At 35.0% G+C, this 26,027-nt stretch overlaps 1 protein-coding gene across 1 annotated transcript; it reads left to right on the forward strand.

Annotated features, from left to right (window-relative positions):
• Positions 1 to 25,799, forward strand: LOC309400931 (serum albumin-like). The gene is made up of 15 exons (XM_081969699.1): positions 1 to 133; positions 1,354 to 1,414; positions 1,865 to 2,000; positions 7,228 to 7,439; positions 8,055 to 8,187; positions 8,505 to 8,602; positions 12,956 to 13,085; positions 16,417 to 16,631; positions 17,582 to 17,714; positions 19,408 to 19,505; positions 20,286 to 20,424; positions 21,823 to 22,046; positions 22,434 to 22,566; positions 24,576 to 24,632; positions 25,645 to 25,799. The coding sequence occupies exons 1-14, from the start codon at positions 49 to 51 to the stop codon at positions 24,621 to 24,623; spliced, it is 1,845 nt and encodes a 614-aa protein (XP_081825825.1). The 5' UTR covers positions 1 to 48; the 3' UTR covers positions 24,624 to 24,632; positions 25,645 to 25,799.
• The last annotated feature ends 228 nt before the right edge of the window (positions 25,800 to 26,027 follow it).

Raw genomic sequence — 26,027 nt, forward strand, 5'->3', positions numbered from 1 at the left:
TGTGTTCTTCCTACCCTGTTCAGTACAGCTCCCAAACAATTTGGAAACATGAAGTGGGTAATATTTGTTTCTTTGCTTTGCTTTGTAAGCTTGGCTGAACTGAAAAACCTACCTAGACGATATCGGCATACTGGTATGATGTTTTATGTTTCTCAATCTCAGTTTTTCATATTTTCATTTGGTTGTTCAGATTGATATTGAATTCATAGTACTACCCTAGAAGCATAGGAGAAAAGCTGAGTCCCCAGGGGACTGTATGTTCCTTCAACATAATTTTCTAGACTATACCCAAGTTTCTCTTCAAACCATATGAATCTTTTGCATTTTCAACATAATTTGTATCCAAGAATTTCCCAGTGAATAATGTTTGATTGATGATTTGAGTTGTCTATAAAAAAAACAATAGAATCTGTTTGTCATGGTTAGGTATATTTGGAGGGCAAGAAATATCTCACAATAAATCTAAAATGGTATTTATGTGACTAATGATTTTTAATGTACATTTTCCATGTCCCAAATTATAGCATTTTATATTCCAGACCCTGGCGTCTCTTTTAATCAGGTATAATCCTGCAAAGTTTACAAGATGCTTATAAAAATTACTAAGAAGTTATTTGTTCTGCAGCATTTGTTGACATTAATTTATTTCTAAATTCTAAGCTGGATCATATCTAGTTAGTATAATATAGTGGACTATTAAGAAATACTAGAAGGTAGTCCCATTGAAACATCTAAACACTTGTGAGGAGGAGATAATATATATATTTATTACCAAGAATACCATATAAGATGTGTTCAATTAATTTCTGGGAACTACATTATAAGTATTATCTCCTTTATTTCATTACAAGGGACAACAAATTTTAAAACAATTATTTTTTAAATTATTTTATTTATATTATTGCTAGATATGCAAAAATATTGGAGTACATCTGAACATTGCAGTATCTTCTCTGTTTTTGCAATGTGTTAAATAAGTTTAGAAAACATCAATTTGTTCTTGCATATGGCATGATACCATCAGTTTCTGGGTTTTGCATTACATGCGTTACTATCTTTTATTTCATTACAAATGAAATCAAATTTTAAAACAAATTGTAATGATTTTATTTATATTATTGGGCAGATTTGCAAAAGAGAGAGGGAGAGAGAGAGAGAGAGAGAGAGAGAAGAGAAGAAAAGAAAATATTCTGAAGATTACAAGTTCTTTTCAATAACTTTGGAATACATCAATTTGTTCTCACATAGAATAAGATATCATCATACTCAATTAGAGTAGTTTAGCAAAACCACAAAGAATAATAATTCTTGCTTGGAATAGTGAGTAAAATGTGTTCACTACTTTCTTTACAGGTGACCATTATTGGACCATCCGTCTTGCCTCTCAAATATCAACTAATGATTTTGGTGCCATGTAAGTCTGCCAGTAAATTGTGTCATCAATTATAATAATAAATAGTACACTATACACAGAGTGAGAATTATAATATAGTGAAGGTTTACAATAAAATGGTTTAAAACCACCATAAAATTGCAATTCTTCTCCCCTAAGAAAAAAAAATTGTCTCTGCATTCAGCAATTTTGATATATCTATAGTACCATGACCTTGAAACTCTCATGGTCAGGAAAAAAAGACCTTTGAATCCGGGCATTTTCCAGGGCTTTTCTGCACCCACTACAACAGAAGGAAATAAATATTGTTCAAGTTGAACTGTGGAATCCATGGTGCTCTAATGATATTATATAGTTGGGTAATAAAATGTATGCAAGTGAACAATCAAGCTCAGAGACCACCAAGGACTCCACTGTTGAATATACTGCTATTCACAGATTGTATTTTTAATAATCTGTACTTTTGTCCAGTGTTTTAGGCTTATTTGCCCAAAGTATACCAAATGCCACACTTGAGGAGGTGAAAACATTGACAGCAAATGTTAAAGCTATTCACCAGAAATGTGTTGATAATGAATATTCAACCCCAGAATGTACAAAGGCTTTGGTAAGTATTTGGAAGCTAAATTGGATACTACAGACATATTGATTAACTAAATACATTACTTAAAGTTGTGTTTAGCTCCTTTATTGTCTACATACTTTTAAGAGTAAAATTGTTGTCTACATACTTTTAAGAGTAAAATTAGTGCATTAATTCTATCCATCTTCTATCCATCCTAAGAAAACAATTTCTCTACAAATCAAAATAATTAACATTTTTTGTAAAAAGTTTTTTTTTACTTTTCCTTTCAAATTCATTCTTAGACATACATTCTTATAATTGTTATTTAACATATGTCAATTCATATCATTTTTCCGCCTGTATATTTACATTTTGATATTTTCTTATTTCCCCTCCCCCTATTTTAATCATGTGTCATCTGAGATTCTTATTTCATGTTTTGTTCCTTTTTCTTTCTATTTACATCTTTTTTCAAGTCACTCATAAAATCACCCTAATGCCCTGTAGTACACTGATTCCTCCTTGTACTTTATTCTCAATATCAACCTCTTCATTTCTGCACAGTCTTAATATCTTCGTTATTACCTTTCCTTCCGATGAGATTTTTTCTGCTTTCCAATTTGGTGCAAATACAATTCTAGCTGCTGTTATTATTTGTACAATTAAATATGAATCTTCTTTATTGTATTTCTCTGGTAGAATACCCAATAAAAATATATATGGCTTAAACTCCACAGGCTTATGTATCATTTTCTCTAACCATGTTTGTCTTTTAACCCAATAACTTTTTGCATCCCTACACATCGACCAAATATAATAATATGTTCCTGGCAATTGGTGACATTTCTAATTTTTAGCTGAGTTATCCTTAAACATTTTTCTATTTTTTCAGGTGTCATGTGCTATCTATAAAACATTTTATATAAATTCTCTTTATATGCTGTCGCCATTGTTAGATCATAATTCCTTTTCCATAATTGTTGCCATTTTTCTAGTTCTATTGTACATCCAAAGTTTTTTTTTCCAAATCTTATCATTGTTTCTTTAACCTCTTCTTCTTCTAGGTATATTCTAAGTAGATAACAATTTTAATCATTTTTTTATCTATTCCCATGAGTATCCTATCTAATTCTGAGTTTTCCATATTAAAACCATACTCTTTAACACCTTTCTCATATCTTGTTTGTATTTGCATTTGTTTAAACCATCCTATATCAATTCCTTGTTCTTCTAATTCTTTATTCTGTTTTAGTTCTCCCTGTGCTGTTAATATACCTTGGTACCTAATTACCTTTTTCATACTTGTAGTATTCGGATGTGTCAAAGCCTCTACAGTTGAAAGCCACATTGGTATTTCCATATAGTGCTTTTCTTTTACTTTTTCCCATACTGTGTATAAACCATTTCTTACACAGTGTCTCTGAAAATAACCATGTATTCTATTTTTCCCATACCACAAAAATGTGTGCCAACCCAGTTGTATATTGTGTCCCTCCAAGGATAGTAACCTTGCATTTCTTAGTAATATCCATTCTTTTATCCACATTAGAGTTGCTGCTTGATAGTATAATTCCCAATTCAGTACACCATATCCACCTCTAATCCAATAATCTTGTAGCATTATTCTATTTACTCTCCCTTTCTTTCCTTGCCAAATATATTTTCCTATTATTTTATTTAATTTTTTGAAATATTTTTTCCAGTTTTATTAGTATTGTTTGGAATAAAAATAATATTCTTGGTAATATAGTAATCTTAATTACTGCTATTCTACCCATCAGTGATAGCTATAAGATTTCCATTTCTCTATATTCATTTCAAATTGATTTCTTAGTTTATAATAATTATCTTCCTTAATAGTTACACATCTCGAGGTCAACTGTATTCCCAAATATTTCACTTTTTTTACTATTTGAATATCAAATTTGTCCATTATTTCTCTTTTCTGTTTTTCTGTTATATTTTTCACTAAAATTTTTGTTTTATCTTTATTAATTTTTAATTCTGTCACTCCTCCATACTCTTCTATTTGTTCTAATAGTTTTGGACCTGTTTCTTTTGGATCTTCAATAATAAATACCAAGTCATCTGCAAATGCTTGCAATTTATATTCTTCCTGTTAGATACTTGCTCCAACTACAGTGGTTTCCACCAATCTAACACTTCCTTTTTAATGTTCATTCCTTTTATATCTTTATCTTTCTGTTCAAAACTTCTAGTATCAATATGAATAATAATGGAGATAGTGGGCACTCTTTCTTGGTCCCTTTGGTCCCTCTAACCAAGAATCCGATATTTATGTCTCCATTGAATAGTTCTAGCAGGATGTTACTTAGCACATATTGTAATGTTTTATAAAATTCCACTGGTAATCCATCTGGACCTAATGTTTTTCCTTTTTTTAATAATCAGGAAAGCTAGCGTTTTGTCTTATGTAGCAGTTCTTATCATCAGTCTATTTATCAAACCATGTGTTCAATGTTATTTTTTTTCTCTCTGTTGCCACTAGATGGCACTGTTGTTTCTTAAAGGGGTAGTTAGAAAAGAAGAAAAATTCCAAGAACAATCTCAGAGCTCAAATTCTCCAAATATCAATACCAAAAATTTAAAAACTATACTGGCAATCAACTCTATCCAGACTGCTCTCTATTTCTCCAGACCATCTTCCCAAAACTTTTTGCTGAATCCCTTATTTATATTGGAATTCGTTTCACTGCTACTTCCTGGATGGGTAATCCAGTGCCCTCCCTTTGCTTTCTCTCTTTGTTCTCAGTCAGTCAATCAGGGAGGAAAACAAACAAACAAACTTTTGGAAACAGTGTGTTCCAGGGTCTTATCAAGATCTCACCCAAATGTTTCAAGCCACTTTCTTTCTCTCTTTTTGTGAAGCCACCTTGACTTTTGACAACTCGCAATGACTGTTTTCCTTCCCATCTGGGTCGAAAGCTATTGCGGATGTTTGAGGTAGTTTGTGGTACCCCTCTTCACCTCTGCCTGTGCTCTCATTCTTCACTGTCCCTTCAAGACAGTTCCAAGCTCAAATGAGCCCCCCAGAGTGTTAGGATATCGTCGCTCCTCTGAAGCTCTGAAGCTCGTTCGCATACTATTGAGACACTGGCCCCTCCCCAAATCATTAACATTTTTGTCCGTCAAGCTTTGAAACAAGTTTCACTATCTGTCTTGTCTTACTGTAATATCCCAAACTCTATTCATGAGTGCATTAAGCTACATTTTATTAAATTGAGTTATCAGACAAATTACAGCTGGTGAGGTCATATGCTATTCCAAAATAAAACAAACATAACACAATGGGTGGACTCGATTATTATAGCCAAAATTCATGACTTTGCTGGAAATCTTATGCAAATGTGATTAATAAATACACACTTGCTTACTTCTGGGTAAGTATTTTGTGCCCTTTAACTTTGAGACCCCCAATTTGGAAACTCTGAGATCCATACAAATTCAGTTTCAAAATTCACCAGATAGCATGGCCATTGCTGTCAATTCAAAGTATTCAAATGATCCACATAACTGGAGATTTCAAATGTTAGAAAGATTGATTTATTTCAAGAAAATAGCAATAAAAAGAAAAAATAATGTTAACAGTATGAAATTCATTAATCTGGCTTGTTAGAATCTTTCTGAAAGATTCTAGTTTTGGGAAAGTTTTGAGATACAAAGCTAATGAAGGATTCTTTATTGGAAAAGAGAACTATAAGTTAGCATCTAGTTCTCTAGTAACAACTAGTTTAGCAAAATAGTTTAAAATGAAAGATGTATCTGAACAGGAAGAAATTTACAATAATAACTTTGACAATTTGAAGTATCATACATTTTTGTACATACAACCTATATACAGTATATATGAATCAGGGATGGGTTTCAATCAGTATGGCCTGGTACGGCCATGTCGGATGGTGAAATTTAGCATGCCTTCCAATACCCATTGATCAGGAGGCCCCATACCAGAACACTCCCTCCCCTCGTTCACTCTTTCACTCGCCCCATCCATCCTCACCATGCTGCCGAAATGTTCTCAGAAAAAGAACTAGAAGAAGAAAAAACTGGTGAGTGGCTGGTGGGGGAGGATCTTGGGGAAGAGGGAAGAGGCAGAGGGGCTGCTGGAAGAGTGAGTGCATGTGCACAGGCTATGGATTTAAAAAAAAACATCTGAGTGAATCAGTGGTGGGTTTCAGGTTTTTTTAGAACCTCTTCTGTAGGTGTGGCCTGCTTTGTGGGAGAGGCTTGCTGGCCATGTGACAGGTGGGAGTGGCTTGCCAGCCAAGTGACTGGGTGGGTATGGCCAACTTGTAAAATGTGATGAAACTCACTTAACAACACTTACTTAGCAACCAAAATGTTGGCTCAGAAACTCTGGCATTTGAAGCATGCAAGTCTTAAAGCTGTCAAGTTACAAGATCCTTGTACCCCTAACCCTTTAGAAAAAAATCAGGGGTGTTCAAACTTGACAGCTTTAAGACTTGTGGACTTCAACTCCCAGAATTCCTCCTACAGTCATGTTGACTCAGGAATTCTGGCATTGAAGTGTGCAAGTCTTAAAGCTGTCAAGTTACAAGACCCTTGCACCCCTAACCCTTAAGAAAAAAACCCAGGGATGTTCAAACTTGACAGCTTTAAGACTTGTGGACTTCAACTTCCAGAATTCCTCTTCTTTCTCTCCATCTTAATGATGTGCAGACGGGCAGGGGGAGGGAGCTGGAACCGGTTCTAAATGGCATTGTAGATTTGTGGAACCTCTTCTATAGAAGAGTTTAGAACTGGCAGAAACCCACCCCTGGAGTGAATCCAGGAAGAGGGAAGAGGCAGAGGGGCTGGAAGATACTATAGGAACACACTCTTCTAGCCCCTCTGCCTCTTCCCTCTTCTTGGATTCACTCAGACATTTTTAAAACTCACAGCCTGTGCACAGCACACACTCTTCCAGCCCCTCTGCCTCTTCCATCTTCCTGGATTCACTCAGACATTTTTTAAACGATGGGCAGAAACATATTGCTTAACAGTTTTTTTAAAAAATAATTTCTTGTCTCTTAATATGTTCTTTGAAGGAAAAGTGAGTACAGATAAGCAAACAAAAAACATCTGATCTCCCATATATGAATCTGGATTCTGATCTCATATCATCTGGTTTAAACAAGATTTAATGGAATATGGATATTATATTAATTATGTAAATTAATCATATATTAATTTTATAAATTACTGCTAAATAATGCTTATTTAGCCAGCTTATTTTTCTGTTCTCTAGTGTATAATTTTCCCGGACGTGCTCTGCCATGATGAAGAGTTTTCCAAGAAATATGGAATTAATGACTGTTGTGCTAAGGGTGATCCAGAAAGAACTGAATGTCTTTTGTCCCATAAAGTTTCATCAATAGGAAGTGTTCCTCCCTTTGTTCATCCTACTGCAGAAGAAACTTGCCAAGCATATCACAATGACAGAAATGATGTTCTAGCCCAGTAAGTCAATTGGCTAAAGGTTGTAGCTTAGAATCATTAGAACTTGTTTAAGTGAATGACACATACTGATTCTTAATTTCATTTATCAAATGCAAACAATATATGAACTGTATTGACTATTTCCAACAGGGTATTGTTGCTTACGGTTTCATTCAATTATCCCTTGCTTCTTCCAGGAAGTTTCATTCTATAACATTCCAACAGCAAACATCTGTTGATGCAGTGCAGTGCAGTTAGATAATTTTGGAAATATTAACGATGGTAAGAAAGATGTGATGATATTTTATTATGTCTATTATTTCAGTAAAGTGAGTACAAGAACACGTGCACAGACATACATACTAATTAAAATGAGAAGATTCAATCTTCATTTGCCCCATAATAGCAGCAATTTACAAGTACAAGGATGTTGCAGTGCAAACATAATTCCATCACCATATTATTTTAGGTTTATTGTTGTGTAAGTCTACTATCCATTAGATAGCAAATCTGAATTTTTTCCTCATTAGGTTATTGGAGAACAGCACTTTTGACTAACTTAAAAAAAAACTTTCATCTGTCTATTATTATTATTTTTGTAATATAAAAACACACACGCATGTTTATTTTTTATAGCCATCTTTATGGGATCGCCAGAAGAAATCCAACAGTACTAGTTACTGTACTCTCTGCAGCAACTAAAAGCTTTGATAAAATATTGGAAACTTGCTGTGAAGGAGTTGAAAAAGATACCTGCATCCAAGAAAAGGTATTTCACTTTGCAACTTGTATCTTTGTAGAAAACAATTGCAGTATTTACTCCTTCAAGCATCATCATAAGTTGTTTTATATCAAGTGAGGCCATTGCAACTCTAGTAATTCTGTATAAATATAAACAATATAAATTATATTAAAAATAGCATAAAGATATAAAATGTAACTGTAAACTGCCTTTTGCGATTGGGAATGTATCCAAGATGTAATTGTTATTATTAATCTCTTTTCTTATATCTTCCCCCCCCCCCAATTTATTGGACAATAATGCAAAATATTTTCTTCTTCTTTTCTCTTTTGGTTTTGTAATAGGCAACAGAGGTCAGAAAGAAAGCCAGGGAAATTATTGAGGAACAGGAGAACACTTGTTTCAATCTGAACAATTATGGGAAGGACACTTTATATGCATTGTAAGTCCAGTTTATTTGAGATGGAGTGAGGAATGAAATCCTAAGAACGTGCATCAAATATAACAATATTCTGAAAATAGGCTTTGGGACTGTCTTGAGCAGATTTTAATAGGTTTCATCTATTCTGTATCCAAAACAAATTTATTAGTGACCTTGGGGAAAGTCAAAATATTGCTGCATAGCAAATAATTAAACAAGAAAAGAGGGAAACCCAAGGGCTTAAAGTCAGAGTAAAATGCTTAGGAAAGACCTACTCTAAACTGAACTGATGGTTAAAAGGGGGGTGGGACTTTGTAACCAGACTTACAAAATACTGTTGATGTAGCTATAAAATAAAGGAGAATTAATTCATCTTGTCATGTGTCCTATCTGGCTTATCTGGAAGGGTAGCAATCAGGCATATTCAGAAGAGACTCTGGTAGTGAAAACTGAAAATAAGCAGACAATAGCTTTTTGATATTATTGACATAATATTCATTGATTCTGCCGTTGTCTATGAAATACCTCAAAAGGGAAAGGGGATAGATCAAATTAAGCTATTTGATTGATAAGAGAAAGTTCTAGGGATAATCTCCAAAGACTGATGGGAATAAAGAGGCTTTTTATAATTCTTCGAGTTTTATTTATTCAGAAACACAAGACATTTCAAAAAAGTGTGAATAATGACAAGGTCTGGCCTCATGATTTTGTATTTTAACAATCTGGGAAAGACCTGTAAAGGTTTAATAAATTAATATGTTGCTATAACCAATCATTTTAGATAGTGCAGACGAAAAGCACAAACTTACAAATACTATCTTTAAATAACAGAATCTTACAAATCTGAAAGTACTTCTCCCATCCTTTATTTATACTTTCATGGAAAGAACAGGGGATCCCTTCTGAAGTGATTCACACTCCCCTTTTCACTTATGTGGGCTGAGATGGTTGACTAGACTATTGGGTTCCAAATCCATTCCCATATACCATTATATCCATATACTTTTTGAAACAAACAAAAGATCCCATATGAGGAGCTTAAATTACAAGGATGGATGGATGGATGAAAGGAAGGAAGGAAGGAAGGAGAACCACCATTAGTAATTTTATGTATAAATTCATATAAATAATCTTACATTCATATGTAATGGTTCTATCAAAGAAAGATTAATGAAAATACTAATTTAGGAAAAAGTTAACATAAAAAAGAACTTCACAGTGGCATTTACAACTTTTGTAGATCTATAAAAAAAAGAAAGATCAGATCAGAAGCACAGTTATGGTTTCATTTAGAAAGGACTTCACTTAACAACCAATTGTTGGTATCAATTATGGTTGCTAAACAAGGAATACCTATAGAGCAATATGCTTATATAGAAATAGCAAGATGAATAACTAGAGATTGTTAAGTAGTTTTGCAAAATTCTTGAAAACTTTTGATCAATATATATTTGTTTTCGTAGATTTTCACGGGTGTAGGTATGCTGGTTTTGTTGTATTCGGGTCTTTTCCCGTGTAAGGTTGAGATTGTCTTTGCAACGTTTCGGCAGGATCACACCTGCCATCTTCAAGCTGTGGGCTTAAAATGGGAACGGAGCTGCCGTTTTTCTGTAAGTCTTGGTGGGAGGGGATGGGGTGGTGGCTTTGTTTCAGTAAGTGGAATGATTGGTTGTGTGGTTGTATCATGATTGGTAGATTGGTGCTGATTGGTGCAGGTTGTGTGTGCATTGTTGTTTTGTATTTTAACGGCTTGGGTGGTGGATGGTGTTCGTTTGTTGGCTAGGGCTGGTTTCCAGATGTTTGGTAGGCGGGAGGTATCATCACGTTTGTTCATGCTGTGAGGGTGTTTCTCTATTTCGATGGCTTCCATGATTATTATCTTGTGGAGGTGTTCTGTTTTGGAGATTAACCTGGCTCCTTCAAAGTTGATTTCGTGTCCTGTAGCTTTAAGGTGCTGGAAAAGGGAAGAAGTTTTTTCTTTTTTTCCTACTGCATTTTTGTGTTCTGTGATGCGTGCATTTATTCTCCTGTTTGTTTGTCCTATGTATATTGCTGGGCAGATTTTGCATGGTATTTCGTAGACTCCTTGGTTTTCTAGCTGGATTTTGTCTTTGGGGTTTCTTAAGATGTTGGCTATTTTTTGGTCAGTGGTGAAGGCTGTCCTGATATTGTGCTTGTGGAGAATTTTGCTGATTTTATCTGTGGTGCCTTTGATGTAAGGGAGGAGGGCGATGCCATTTTCCTGTTCTGTATCTTGGTTTTTTGGGGGAGTCTCCTTTTGGATTAGGTTGGTGATTGTTTTTCTTTGGAATCCATTGGAGATTAATACATTTGTGAGTTTGTGTAATTCAGTTTTCAGGTGGTCTTTGTCGGCTAGGCGTTTGGTTCTGGAGATGAGGGTCTTGGCTACAGAGTTGATCTGTGCAGGGTGGTGATGGGATTGTGCATTTAAGTAGCGGTTGGTGTGTGTTTGTGTGTGTCTACCAGAAAAAAACACACACCAACCGCTACTTAAATGCACAATCCCATCACCACCCTGCACAGATCAACTCTGTAGCCAAGACCCTCATCTCCAGAACCAAACGCCTAGCCGACAAAGACCACCTGAAAACTGAATATATATATGCTGGTTTTGTTGTATTCGGGTCTTTTCCCGTGTAAAGTTGAGATTGTCTTTGCAACGTTTCGGCAGGATCGCACCTGCCATCCTCAAGCGTGGGCTCAAAATGTGGGCTTAAATGGGAACGGAGCAAATACAACACACACACACACATTACTTAAGCAAAATGGAAACGTCTCTTTGACTCAACCTAATGAGTACATTGATATACCTTTGTTTTGCATTTTAGTGTCAGGTATAAGAAATCAGAGTCCAGGGTTAGGTCTAAAATGAATACAAGTTTATTTTATTCTATGTCTAAACAAGAATCTGAATTACTATAAGCCAAGGCATATTGGTGGTAGATTAGAGTTAGTGGAATTCAAGGGTGTGTGTGGATTTTTTGTAGGAGTGAAAGGGAGGCTAAACTGATATGCACTTGATCCTTCCCTCGGGCTCAGCCTGGCCGTCTCCTACATCTAGTTTGTTGCTGATTTTGTCCAAGGATTTTCTTTTTTCTTTTACTTCCCAATCTGTTTACAAGACTTGTGTTTCATGGTGTTTTACCACACAAATGCTTAGCAAGTTGAACCCTTACATACTTTTTTGACATCAGTAAATGTCATATGATGTGACATATCAGTGACCACCTTTATCTTTTATATTTTCTGATACTTGCCAAAAGATTACTCATCTTGAAAGAGACTTTTTTCTGAATATATGAAAAGCTCTTGGGTCTATAAAGTTCAAGAAATTGTTATTCCTGTTAAATTCTGATGCTATGCTAAAATCTGTTCTGTAATCCTTGGTTTTGTTTTTGTTTTTTTACAAAAACATCTTCATGATCCTTGAGAATTTGTTTCAGATTTTTCTAAGTGGTGTCTTTCAGTTTACTGTTCTGTTGGCAGGTGAAGAGGATTCCGCTTATTCAGAGTTACGATTCATACACATCTTTCCAGATCAATTTGGTTATGCCTTTATCCTAATTTTAAAAAGTCCCCATGGGAAGAATTCCAACAATATCCCTTCCCTGGATACTGAAGTGATGCATGGCGAACTAATGTTGCATATTACTAATGTAATTATTGTTCATTGAAAGAAAAATAATTGTAACTTACCTATGTGATATTGCAACAAAGGAAACCTAAATCTCCAAATCTGATTGCAAAATTAACATAATTACCTTATGTAATTATGTGGATGATCAAATTTTAAAAATGGAAGAGAATGTTGGCTAGTAAAAAGTGATGTGGAAATAGTTTGAAAGATATGATTAAATACTTGGAATATTCATAAACATCATAGCTACACTGTATTACAAGTAGTCATCAGCTGTTCATTTAGAGATCATTTGAAGTTATAAAGACAGTGAAAAAAGTTACTCACACTTACAACCATTGCAGCACTTGTGTTATCATGCGGTCAAAAGTCAGGTGCTGGCAATTGGCATGTATATATGCTGGTTGCACTGTCCCAGAGTCATGTGATCACCTTTTGTGTCTTTCTGTCAAGCAAAGTCAATGTAGAAGAAAGATTCACTTTACAATCTTGTTGCTAAGTTAATAGCAGTAGAGATTCACTTAACAAGAAAGTTTGCGAAATAGGGCAAAACTGACTTATCAACTGTCTCGCTTAGCAACAGAAATTTTGAGTTCAATTATGGTCATAAGTTGAGGACTAGCTGTACATGATATTGTGGAAATAATGTACATTGTAGATATTTAATGTTTGCTTTGAAATAAACTTAATGCTTTTTTTTTTGCTTTTATTTCTAGAAAATTTATTCAGATAGCAGAAAAGTTCATAAATGCTAATGTAGAAACTTTAAGCCATATTGCTAAAGATGTTGTACACGTCCATGAAGCAACTTGTAAGGGGGATTCATTGGAGGCTTTACTTGACAAAGTAAGATGTATTTCTTTTATTTCTGCTGTTTCAAGCCTATGATATATGGATATGGAAGTGCCAAGAAGGAGACTCTTTTGTGTTTGATTGTTTGAGTTTATGGAGCTGGTTTTTAAGCATTCAAAAATGCTTTTGAGTGAATAAGATACTCATTCAATGAATATACCCAATAGCATGTACAAAGTCAAGTGATGGCTTCTTAAACACTCTATCTCAACCTCAATATTTTTGTTTTGTTTTAGTTTGGTTTTGACTTGGTCTTTTCTTCTAGTACCATCTTTTGAATTTTTCAAATTTCTCTGGTGATGTTTCAAAGTTCTTCTAACTTATCTTCCAATTTCTTAAATTCTTAAAATTGGACTTACCCACACACATATGCATATAGAGATATGTTTTTATTCTGTTTAGACAATTGAGGATTGATATGATTATAGGTAGGACACTTCTTTAATTTCCTGGTATAAAAATAGAGAGACCCAGGTTCTGGTTCTCCTTGAGGCACATAAGATGGCTACCTGATCTTCAACAAGTCAAATTTTCCCAAGCTCAAACCATCAGGATATAACAAAAAGCAGATCCTGCAATCAAGCAGATAGAAAAAAAAGATGCGGAAAAGGAGGAGATAGCTGTGATATCATAAAGAACAAAGTCCTTTAACTAAAGAAGTAGAATTGAAACAAAGAATAACTTAGCATCTAGAACAGCACAAAAACATCAGAAAAATGTCGTCTGTATAAAAGCTTGTTCCAAAGAAATAGCCAGACAAGCATTAAAGGATGCCAATATTATGATATCAAACAGGAGTACCAGCTTACTGCAAGAAGCAAACCAACATATATACAGCTGCAGTTACAACTGAATATCCAGGGTTCAAAATCAACAAATAAGAAGAAAACCAAATGGTACACCACCAAAATGGAAGATCAGACTGGAAAATAAGATTGGTAAGCTGAGATCAGATGTAAGGAAGCTAGAAGAGATGAAAGAAAAATAGCTGAAGAACAATTAGACCAAAGAGGACCTAGTCAAGAAATACCACTAGAAAAAAAGGGAAGATGAAAGAACTTGAAATAATAAAGCAGCAATAACATCTATAGCTAAGAAGATAAGCAAACACGAGAGTTGAATTGCAAACTATAGGCAGAATCTCCAGTTTAATCCAATCAGAAACATTTCTACCAATTCATCAATGAAGAAATGGAAGTAAATCAGTCAGTAACTACAAGGAAGAAACAGTACAACTCTGGGCAGAAAAACAAAAGATCAACTTCTAATTCACAAGATGATTCTGGAAAACTGCAGAGACCAATTTCAATGTAGCATGGATTGATTACAGGAAAGCATTTGATTCCTTGCCACATGACTAGATAATCAAGTGCCTAGAAATATCAGGAGTCAGTAGAAACATCAGAAGGTTTGTGCAAAGATCAATGGAAGACACAGTTGCTGATCAATGGTGATAAAACGGGAGAGGAATAGAAATGGGAAGATTAAAAAAATAATGACAAATGAATCATGCCCTTCTTCTACATAGTGACATTGACAGATCTTCCAAGAAAATGGGTGACCATGGAATGTTGCAAGTACATCAGATGATTGAAGAATAAAAAAGGGTATTGCATTGGAAGACTATCTGAAGGATAGTGAAAAACATGTACTGAAACTAGTATACTAGGAAGGCATACAGAGTACAAGAAAGATCAAATGAAAATCTTTCATGGGAAGACAAAGGATTACATGGTCAGTATATACTTGATCAATGAGCCGAGTTGGCACAGTTAGGAAACAGCACTGCAGGCTACTTCAGCTAACTGCTAGCTGCAGTTTGGCAAATCTCACCAGCTCAAGGTTTACTCAGCCTTCCATCCTTCCAAGGTGGTTAAAATGAAGACCCAGATTGTTGGGGGCAATATGCTGACTCTGTAAACCACTTAGAAAGGGCTGTAAAAAACAATATGAAGTGGTATATAAGTCTAAGTGCTATTGATATATATATATATATTTTAAAAAAATAGCAGGGAAAGCAGGTAATAACAGGACCTGGAAACGGCTAAGAGCAGGAAAATTGAAGAAAGAAGCTAACTCTGGCTGCACAAGACCAAGCCTTAAGGACAAATGCATATAAAGCCAGAATTGTGAAGATAGAAACAGATAGCAAATTCCATCTCTGCAAAGAAGCTTAAGAAACAGTAGACCACTTGGTTAGCTGCTGTAAGAAGATTATCCAAACTAACTACAAGCAACAACATGACTAAGTATGCTGATAAAGCATGACAAAGCAACAACAATAGTGCATTGGAAGATCTGCAAGAAATACCACTTGCCTGCAAGCAAGAACTGGTGGGACCATAAAATAGAGAAAGTCAAAGAAAATGAAGATGCTAAATTGCTCCAGGCCTGTACAATTTAAACAGACAGGTACCTGTCACATAAATAAAATGGAATGGCTGTAGCAAAAGCAACCAAAGGAAATACCAATAATACTGTAATAATGTAATAATAGGCACCTTGGATACATATCCCAGGTCCTTGGAAAGGTAGGTAGACAAAAATTCCAAATCCAGTCTACATATTTGGCTGACTATGTCAAATCAAGAATCATCATCATCATCATCATCATCATCATCATCATCATCATCATCATCATCATCATCATCATCTCTATTCAATTGCTCTATATTTGCAATGGTTAAACACTTTTCCTTCCAGTAGTTCTGCAGCTGGTAGCCCTGGTTACTCAGCCAAAGGTCCTGAGTACTGTAGCCCACTTTTCACCAGATGTCCAGGAACTCCAACATCTAGCCCACGCTTAAATTAAGCCCACGCTTGAAGATGGCAGGTGAGATCCTGCCGAAACGTTGCAAAGACAATCTCAACCTTACACGGGAAAAGACCCGAATACAACAAAACCAGCATACCTACACCCGTGAAAATCTACAAATATATATATTTGGTTCCCATTTTAAGCCCACATTTTGAGCCCACGCTTGAGGATGGCAGGTGAGATCCTGCCGAAACGTTGCAAAGACAATCTCAACCTTACACGGGAAAAGACCCGAATACAACAAAACCAGCATATATATATATCACACTATATTTATCAACCATTAATAAATAATACTAGGAGATAGATCCATAAAATATTTATTTATAATAAATAAATAAATTTATTTAATATATTTACGTCAGAGCAAGATCTTTTGAAGAGTTAATTGTTCATAGTTAGTAATTTTCTCTAGGAAAAGCCTCAAAAGGGTTTTGCAATATTCCATAGTTCCACAAATTGTAACCCACCTGTCTTTAAAGAACCAATTTCTCTCTTTTCTTACAGGCAACCCTGTCAGAATATATGTGTAAGCACAAAGATGTTATATCTAATAACCTTGATTATTGCTGTAAAAAGGATCTGGTGGAAATACCACAATGCATTGTTACTATGGAAAATGACGTAAAATCTCCTGATCTGCCCATACTATCTGGAGAAGCCTTTAAGGAGACAGAAGCATGTAAATATTATGCTGAACATGGAACTATAAACAAGGAAAGGTACGGTTTAGAGAATTCCACACTATTCCACACTAACTGGTGGAACTAGACTGTATGGAAGAACTTACAGTCTTGTTCTCCAAATGAATAGAAAAAGCTATACTGTATTAGATATAATAAGGCAATGGCTTATGGGGGGAAGAATATTGGCTATTTCCCTCTAAGCAGTGGTAGGTTCCAACTAATTTAACAACTGGTTCGTCCTAAAGACAGCGTCGGCATGGCTGGGGGAGTCATGTGACTGAGTGGGCATGGCCAATTTGGTGTCACTTCCAGCAAGGTGGGGAGACGCAGGCAGGCCAAAGAGGCATTGGCTGGAGCCTTAGACTTACCTTTGTGCAGTAACAGCAATGGTGATTCTCCAATGCCTCATCTCTTCCTGGGTCTTGCTGCCTGACAGCCAGGATGTTAAAAAAAGGTTTTTGCACAAGGAAATGGCAAGTGGCTACTTCCAGCCTTTGTTGGATCAGCTGGTGACGCGATCCTGCCCCGAGACACTGGCTGTTAAATATTCAGGCAGATGGGGGAGAATAAGTAGGCTAATCTAGAGATAAGAAACTGGAATTAAAAAACTGAGGAATATTTTTAATTCAAAACAAATATAAGAGGCAAAGGGGGGAGGGAGAAAAATTAATAGTTAAGAAGCAAAGTGATCTGGCAAACTCAGTCTGAGACAGAGAAGAATTGATCTTGGAAAACATATATATTTGAGTAATATTATTTCCAGTTGGTTATAAAACATGATGGGGAACTGAAGGACATTAACATACTTTCAGTTCATATCATAATTTCAAATGGCTGCTTAGAAGGACTTCTTCAAAATCTAGAATAGCAAAATGACAAGATTTTTTTTTACAGATTACTAAAGCAATACATTTCAGAATATGGAATAAATTGTCTCCTTTTTGTTCCTAAAAGTATTTTCTGATCCCATTTTTCACCTGTTTTAGCTTCCTCTTAGAGTTAATAAGAACCCACCCTGAACTTTCTGAGCTGTTTGATCTGGAAATTTTGCATAAATATGACGAATTGTTGGGAAAATGCTGCAAACTAGAAGACAAAGTACAGTGTTTGAATGCAGGGGTGAGTTCCTTTGTCTCTGTCCAGTGGAATTCCTGTTGATTCCCTGCCCACCCTTGACTAACCCTACCCACCCCAATTGTAGCATTATTAATAATTATAAGAACTGGAAGATAAATTATTGTCAGAAGGATAATTTGGGGTTGCAATTTAAGCCTGGGTTTTTCAAGAATAAATAAAACTGAGATCCAACAGTGGTGAGGTAAGAAGAAATATTTATTCCTAAAAACAAAATGTTTGCCTTTAGGGACAGAGCAGAGAAATGAGTTAAAATAACATAGATACATGGGGGGAGGGGACTTGTCTTAGGTGTGGAAGGGCCTTTGTGCTGATTCTATGGTGATGTTTGAGGAACACATGTGTGTGTGGGGGGGGGTATGTCTACAGTGTTTATTCTTATTTGTTTGCAGACCTTATCCTTTGATATGTGGATTAGGTCAGGTTAACTTATTTGGAGGTGTGGGGAAACTTGGGTAAAATATTTTCTCCCATTTGCTAGTTTTACTTGATTAATTACTTTCAGCTTGACTATTAATTATCTAGTGGAGACACTGATTCTCAGACCATTGTGGATTTTGTCAATGTTTTAAAAGAAGACGGAAACAGTATAAAGAACAAAATATATTTTGATATAAAATTTCTCACATTATGGATTCAGACAAGATATTTATTAAAAATCATGCTAAGAAAGGAACATTTTAGCCCTAGGCAATGTGTTTATTGGTTTGTTCCCAGTTTTGTTTTGAAATGTTTTATTTTGCTTGAAAAGATGGAAGATTTATTACACCAAAAGTCAGTTTTTAGATTATTACAATGTATACTGAGTGGACCAGCCCTTGAAAAATATTTGGAAATCATAACTGTTATAAAGTATAATAGCCAGATAGTTTTATTTGTATTTGTTTTTCTAACTACTATTACACGGGCTTTATGTATAATGCCTGCATTGGTTTCATTTTCAGGCCAAATTTAGTTTTTTAGTTATTATAAATCCCTACATATCACTTCATCGTATTTAAAAGTATCTGGTTATATCTTCATGTCAGTTTTAGAGATCCTAAAATATATCTACGAAATAGTAGGTTCAGATGGTAGGAATGTGGTCTAGTATTTTCTATGGCAGCACTCTATAGAAAGGAAGTATAGTTACTGATACTATGTACATAATATAAATGACTTTATATTTGTTCAGAATGGAATTAGGCATAAAGACATTGTTATGATATGTTTAAAAAGGGAAACATTGATCACAGACTTACTCTAATATTATGATGACCATTGCAGGTTTCTAAAGATTCCTGAATTTTGAATACAGGTGGCAGGAAAACAAATATGGAAAGAAAATATGTGGGGAAAAACACCCAGATCTGAAAGGGATATATGGCACTGGCCAGATTAGAAGATACATTTTGTTTGCCCCTTTCTTTATAGTCATAATGTTGGCATACTTAATGAATACAGCAAAAATGTTTTTAACAAATTATGATCTTTATCATCCTTTACCATTCATATTTTCCTTTAATCTGGGGAAAAATCAAAGTTGCCAATCCCATCTTCAACTGTCTTTAATATCCCTTGACCAGAATAAGAATTATTTATATATTTCTCCAATTTACATCCAGCATTATTTATATTGATTCTTCCTAGACGTGCCTATTGTTATTGCAAATATTTAAAAAGGTGTATTCTCTTTTAGGAAGAACAAAACAGATTATACATTGCTAAGATTAGTGATGCTGTGAAGAATAATTGTAACAATTATAAAGAAATAGGAGGATACTTTTTCCAAAATGAGTAAGTTTTCCTTGAATGATAAATTTGCAAATGTTAGAATTCTTTATTTGTCTTTGGTGCATATGCTCTCAGTGTACATAAAAAGATACATTCATCAAGAATCATAAGGTATAGTACTTAATGATAGTCATAGGGTACAAATAAGCAATCAGCAATAAATCAATATTGATATAAATGATAAGGATACAATAAGCAGAACCATTTGTGGATGCAGAATTGTCTATTTTGAGGAAGATTAAAGAAAATAATAATTTAGCAAATGTTTAAAATGACTTGAGGTTTTCATGTACCTGTAGAGATTTTCAGATTTTTTCAAATGAATATTCAGAAAATTAATTTCTAAAAGTTTTGCTGCCTATTAATAAAGGAGAGGATTCAGTTGTAACTATGAACTTACTTTTAATAGTAGTAAAATGCTAAAATAGTAAAGTTTTCAAGGTATAAAAGGATTTTAAAATGCATCAAACGAATAAAGTATCATAAAACTTGTGGTCACATGTATAAACCATTTAAATTAACATAAAAGCTAATATTTGCTAGGACTAGGTGCTTCTCTGGTGTCCCAAAGAAAATGCAATGCTTGAGATGTGTTTGCATAGTCAGGATCATTAGATTTTATACAAATGGAAAGATTGTATGGATTTAATAAAACCCTGTAAATTAATTCTCAGCAATTCTTTTTTTCCTAGTAACTTACAGTGCTTTTACAAACTTGCCTTAATCACCAGCATACAACATTTCTAATTAATATGTAATATTAATATCTACCTTTTCTTTCAGATATTTGATCAAGTATAGCAAAATTATACCACAGGCTCAAACTTCAAATCTGATTGAGTTCACCAAAAAAATAGCAAAGGTTGCTGAGAAATGCTGTAATTTAGAAGGTGATCAGCAAGTCTCATGTGCTTTAGAAAATGTGAGTATTGTTTCCTCCATATATTCTGCTCCTTTGCTTGTAATCCATTTCCATTAGTGTCACATCACAATAAAAAGTCTGCACATGGATTAGTGTTAGGCATGCTATCTTCAAGTGAACTCAGGCACAGAGCTTCCACAAATATCTCAGTAAGCAACAAACTTATAATGACAGAAAACTATGATGACAGAAAACTGAAATGAGAGCAGAAACAAAACAGTTCCCGGTAATCAAATATAAACTACTAAGGAATGAGTTACACATCTTCATAGATGGGTATTACAGTAATCTAATCCATATGTAATCAAAACATATCTGCACCTGTGTCCATAATTTTTCTTCATTTATAGATTTATATAAGTTCCCTTGATGCACAGAAATTCCAGGAAATCTTATTTTTCACTGCAAATAATTTAAATATTTTCATTTGCAATGCATACTGAAATAAGGTTTTACATCCATTACATGCACGCTTTCCGGTGTATCTTTTTCAAACATATATTTCAAATTAGTTAATTCAGTGTTGCTGACTAACAGGGTACCATCCATTTTGGTGGAACACAAAAATCCATTTTCAAAATATATTTATATCTTTATTGGAGGCTGTGTATTTATAGAATTAAAAATAACTTCATTAAATTCCACACCCACAATTGAACCATTATGATAATCAATTTTATCTTTAACTTGAAGATAGGTAATTGGCTCTTTAGATTTCCTATTACCAATAGGCCATATTTCATAAGTGTTCCTGGTAGGGCTATAAGAATATAATCACATTCACATTTTTTCATACATATCTCTTTCAAATTACTTAACTCCCAGTTGCTGACAAACAGTGTATCATCCATTTAGTTTTAACTCAAAAATCCATTTTCAAAATATTTTATACCATTATTTGAAGCCATATATTTATCAGCGGAGAAATATTGGTTTTCGTTGTCAAAATTCTGATTTTGTCTTTTTAATATTTCATTTATGAATAAAAGTTATCTTTATAAATCTGAAAATTTAAAATCTCTTGCTACTGAAAAAGCAGGCAGATAAAACATTTTTGTAAAGCAAGTTACTAAGTCAATTCAGTACATGTAATTTTGTTTCTTGTTATACCTTGGGATGAATGGGAATAGATTAACAGACAGACAAGTAGATAGACAGAATCAGCAGTTATCTATGGCAAATCTTAATGAAGGAAAGTGTGTGATTTTAAACATTCGGAGAAAAAAAAAGCTATTAATTTAGCCAGACTTGCTTTGACCTCTCATGCAACTCCTATAGCATCAAATAAAGGCTTATGCTTGAAATGTTATCTGCCTAGCATAGATCTTATAATAGTGCCATAATCTGTAACTGAAGAAGTTCTTTGGATTATTCCCCCCACCCCATCTCTCCTCTCAGACGGATAAAGTGATAGGATCTGTTTGTAGATGTCACAAAGACCATTTCCTAAACAAACAAATTGGCCATTGCTGTGATTCCTCCTTTATCAGCCGTTGGGAATGTATCAGTAATTTAGGACCAGATCCATCCCATGTCCCTCCTCCATTCAAACCTAAAGCACTGGATGCCCCTGAGAATTTGTGCTCACCTAATGAAGAGACTGTACAGGAAAATAAGCAAGGGTAAGGAAATAGTCATTTTAATCTAATATATTGTTACAGGTTTTACATCAAACAAGACATAATATTTTACATATCTGTAGTTCCTGAATGCATCTTACTATATGCTAGGCATGAGTTTATTTAGATATCTCCCATATCTTAGGATACCTTGCCTTCTCAAAATGTCTTTGGTGATTTATCTTGCAGCATTTGTTTTCATCCTCTTTTCATCTTTTCTTCTGCTAAAAAATTCTCGTTTCATCACTGGGAGTTTACACAAACAAAGTATATATTAAAAATGTGTATATATGCATGAACATATTACTCAATTTTGGGATCTAGAAAAGAGTGAAATTGTGAAGGTCTTAGTTTCAACAGAGGATTTAATAGTTATTGTTTGTCTTGCAGTTTGCTAATTGACTTGATAAAATCCAAACCTAATATCTCAGATGAAGAGCTTGCCGTTGCAATCCTAGCTTTCCGTGAACTTCAGACAGATTGCTGTGTAGCTGAAAACCAAAAGGAATGCTTTGACACAAAGGTATACCTTAAACAGGAGAATGGATGGGGAAAGTTTAATAAAGTGTTTTGGCTTATTGCTGCCTACAAATGTACATTTCCTTTCATCAAATAAGTTCCAGTTTGGTGCAATAAGCTATTACTCCAGGGATGTCAAGCTCAATTTCATTGAGGGCCACATCAGGGTTGTGTTTGACCTCGGGAGGGGGGGTGCATGAGGGGTGTAGCTGGGATGGGCATGGCCAGGGTTGGGGCACTTGTGGTGGCCAAGTGCTAAGGCTTCCCTCAGACCCTCACTCATTCTCATTATAATCTCCCTCCCTTCTTCCCTCCCTTCCTTCTTTCCTTCCTTTTCTTCTTTTTCCTTTCTTCCTCATTCTCCTTTCTTCTCCCTTCCTCTTTCCTTAGTTTTCCTTCCGTGCTCTCTTCCCATCTTACCTTCCTTTTCTTTGTCTTTTCTCTTTCCTTTTCTCCTTTCCCGTCCCTTCTTGCATGCTCAAATGCAAAAGGGGAAATATTTCTCCTTTTATTTTATTTATGTTTTTGCTTTGCTAGTTCTCTGCCAGTGAAAACGGAGCTCTGGGGGATATGTGCGGGACCCCTGAGCCATGTTTTTGGCTGCGACAGCCTCCTGCAGCCCTCTGCAGTGAAAATGGAGCCAATGGCTGCAGGAAGCCATTGTGGCCCAAAACAGGGCCTACATGAGACCTTCCCAAGCTCCATTTTTGTTGGCAGAAGCACCATGGGGCAGACCTTTGCTGTTTCCAAGGTGGCCCCGTGGGGCAGATCAAAACACCTCATCATCCAGATGTCGTCCACATCACTATATTCCTCTTACCATTTCAGTTGGCATATGTAAAAGAAAGGAGAGAGACATAAGGATTCCAGCCCTAATTTTTTCCTCTTTTGTTATGCACACCAATGTTTGATCTTGTATTTTAAATACGTGCTCCTAGAATTCAGTCAACTATCCATTTATTATTAAGGACTCTGTGACATCTGTATTGTGAAAAAGAGTAGCATAAATTATGTTTGTTTATGAGATGCCTCATCTCCATGCCATCCATCTTAGTATTGATTTTTTTGTCGTTTTACATTTATAATTAGTACAGTTTTAATATATTAACTATTAGTAACATTTGCAATTAGTAAGGATATACTGTCATAATATAAGCAGATGTGCATCTCACTGTAAAGGACAAATCAAATTTAATTTGTGTACAAGCTGCATGCATTTGGATGGAATGTAGCTATCAGAAATCTAGCCTACAGTCTTCACAGACATCTAAAATTTGATACTAAAATGTAATTTACCTATTAGAAGATAATTCTGCAGATTTGCAGCACAAAAAGAAAAAAATGAAATTTTGTCCCCTGTATTATGCAAAGCAAATAGATAACAGTCATAAAAGGTTCCAAACAGCTTCAAAATAGAAGGATTGTATATGTGCATTACCACAGAAATGTTGCAGACCAAAAATCCACATAAAGCTAGCTTTATCCTTTTCTATCTACCTTGTAGTAAGCCAGTTTGATCTAGAGGCTTGAATCCTTGAAATTGTGAGTTCTAATCCTGCTTTAGGCATGAAAACCAACTGGGTGACTGGACCATAGGGTTGTTGTTGTGGGAAAATATACATACGTACACACCGACACTGAGAGAGAAAGAGGGGGGGGGAAGAGAGAGAAAGAGCGAGGGAGGGAGGGAGGAACAATGAAGTATGTGTATGGCTATATATGTATGTGAAGCAAGGTATATGGCTATATATGTGCCGATACACACACACAATGTGTGTGTAACTGTACATGTATAGCCATATGCCTTTATCTTCTTGTGGAATGAGAAACTGACAAATCTAAGAAGCATGTCCCATGAATATAGGCATGATGGGTTTTAGGCACAAAAGCAGAATTCTATTCATAACAATGACTGTTAGGAAGAAAACCATTAATTTATTCAACCAGGTGAAGATATGTGTGATTTATTTTGTTCAACAAAATTTCAGATTATGTCTTTTTTTTCTTTTTCAGGGTCAAAAACTGGTTGAACGGATCCAAAGTGATCAGATAATCGAGTGACTATCTTAGGTGAGCTAAGATGAAGATATAGTTTGTACCTTGACGTTTTTCTGATTTTCTGCTGATGATGCTTGAATGGGATAGATGCAGGCTGAAATCCTCCCGGTTCGGCCTGGTTCGGTTGAACCAGTAGGGACAATTATCCCTGGTTCTGCAAACCAGTAGTAAAAAAAAAGTTTCTTAGGGTCACGCAGCTCAGCTGTGAGTCATGTGATTGTGGGAAGCTTTTTTCCCCGCTTTTTAAAGCATTTTTCCCTGCCGGTTCAGGCGAATTGGCAGGAAAAAATGTTTTTAAAGTGGGGAAAAAAAACCTTCTGATGATCGTCCAGCTCACAATTGATCTACACAATTGTCGGAAGCTTTTTAAAAAACTTTTTAAATCATTTTTTTCCTGCCTCTTTGCCCGAACCGGCAGGAAAAAATGCTTTAAAAAGTGAAAAATCCCCACCCAGTCACACGACCCCCTACCACCAAACCAGTGGGCAAAAAAATTAGATTTCACCACTAGATAGGTGCCATCCTTGTGCATCAAAGATACAAATGTATGAATAAACCTGTATTCAGTAATGATATTCCTTAGCTTAATATAACATGACTCTTCATTCTCTTCAAACAATTCCTTCCTTATGGTGAATTGATTTATTTTCTATATTCTCAAAATCATTTAGTTTAAGATAGTATTTTCTCTTTGAATTTATAATAGACTATAACAAATTGCCATGTTGAATTATCTATTTAACAATCTGCTATAATATATGTTGATAATTTCTGCTTTGCAACACATAGATTCCAATGCAGTATCACTGTTGTTTTTTTTAGTTTCGTTTCTATTTGCATTGTCATCCCAAATATATGATTCATGTAAAAAATAAGCAATGGCATTGTCACTAAAACATTTTTTTCTCATAATATCTCTCTCAAAATTCATTTTTCCCCTTAACTCTTGATAACTGAGTTTAAATATTCTATTTGTATATCTTTGGCACTAGAAATAACAGATTGGTCCTATTCTTTTTTGTAGCTTCCTCACTGGAAGAATGCTGAAGATAAAGAATCCAAACATTCTCAAACACCCTTGGTTGGTACGTGTCAGCTGTCTAATGCCAAGGACAAAAATTAATTCTTATGAAATTGTCACTATCTTTAAAATGAAAATAAATAAAGTCTTTAAAAAGAGACATTGACTTTCCAATTAATGCTAAAAAAGATATTGTATCAGCATGCATCTGATTATTTGTTTCCATGTATGGATCTGTGCCCCTTCATGTATCAACTGCCTTGTCGTGGCGAAGGGGCTTGCGTAGCTCAAAGAAGCTATGAGCTATGTGGTGCAGGGCCACCCAAGGTATACAGGTCATAGAATACGAGCTCTGACAAAATGTGATCCACTGGAGAAGGAAGTGG

This window comes from Natrix helvetica (genome assembly GCF_964273705.1).
Source record: "Natrix helvetica genome assembly, chromosome: Z".
NCBI lineage: Eukaryota > Metazoa > Chordata > Lepidosauria > Squamata > Natricidae > Natrix > Natrix helvetica.

Coding starts and splice junctions, on each gene's coding strand:
- LOC309400931 (XM_081969699.1), top strand. CDS start 49: ATGAAGTGGGTAATATTTGTTTCTTTGCTTTGCTTTGTAAGCTTGGCT. Junction 13,086..16,416: donor TGGAGGCTTTACTTGACAAA/GTAAGATGTATT, acceptor CTTTTCTTACAG/GCAACCCTGTCAGAATATAT. Junction 19,506..20,285: donor GGATACTTTTTCCAAAATGA/GTAAGTTTTCCT, acceptor CTTTTCTTTCAG/ATATTTGATCAAGTATAGCA.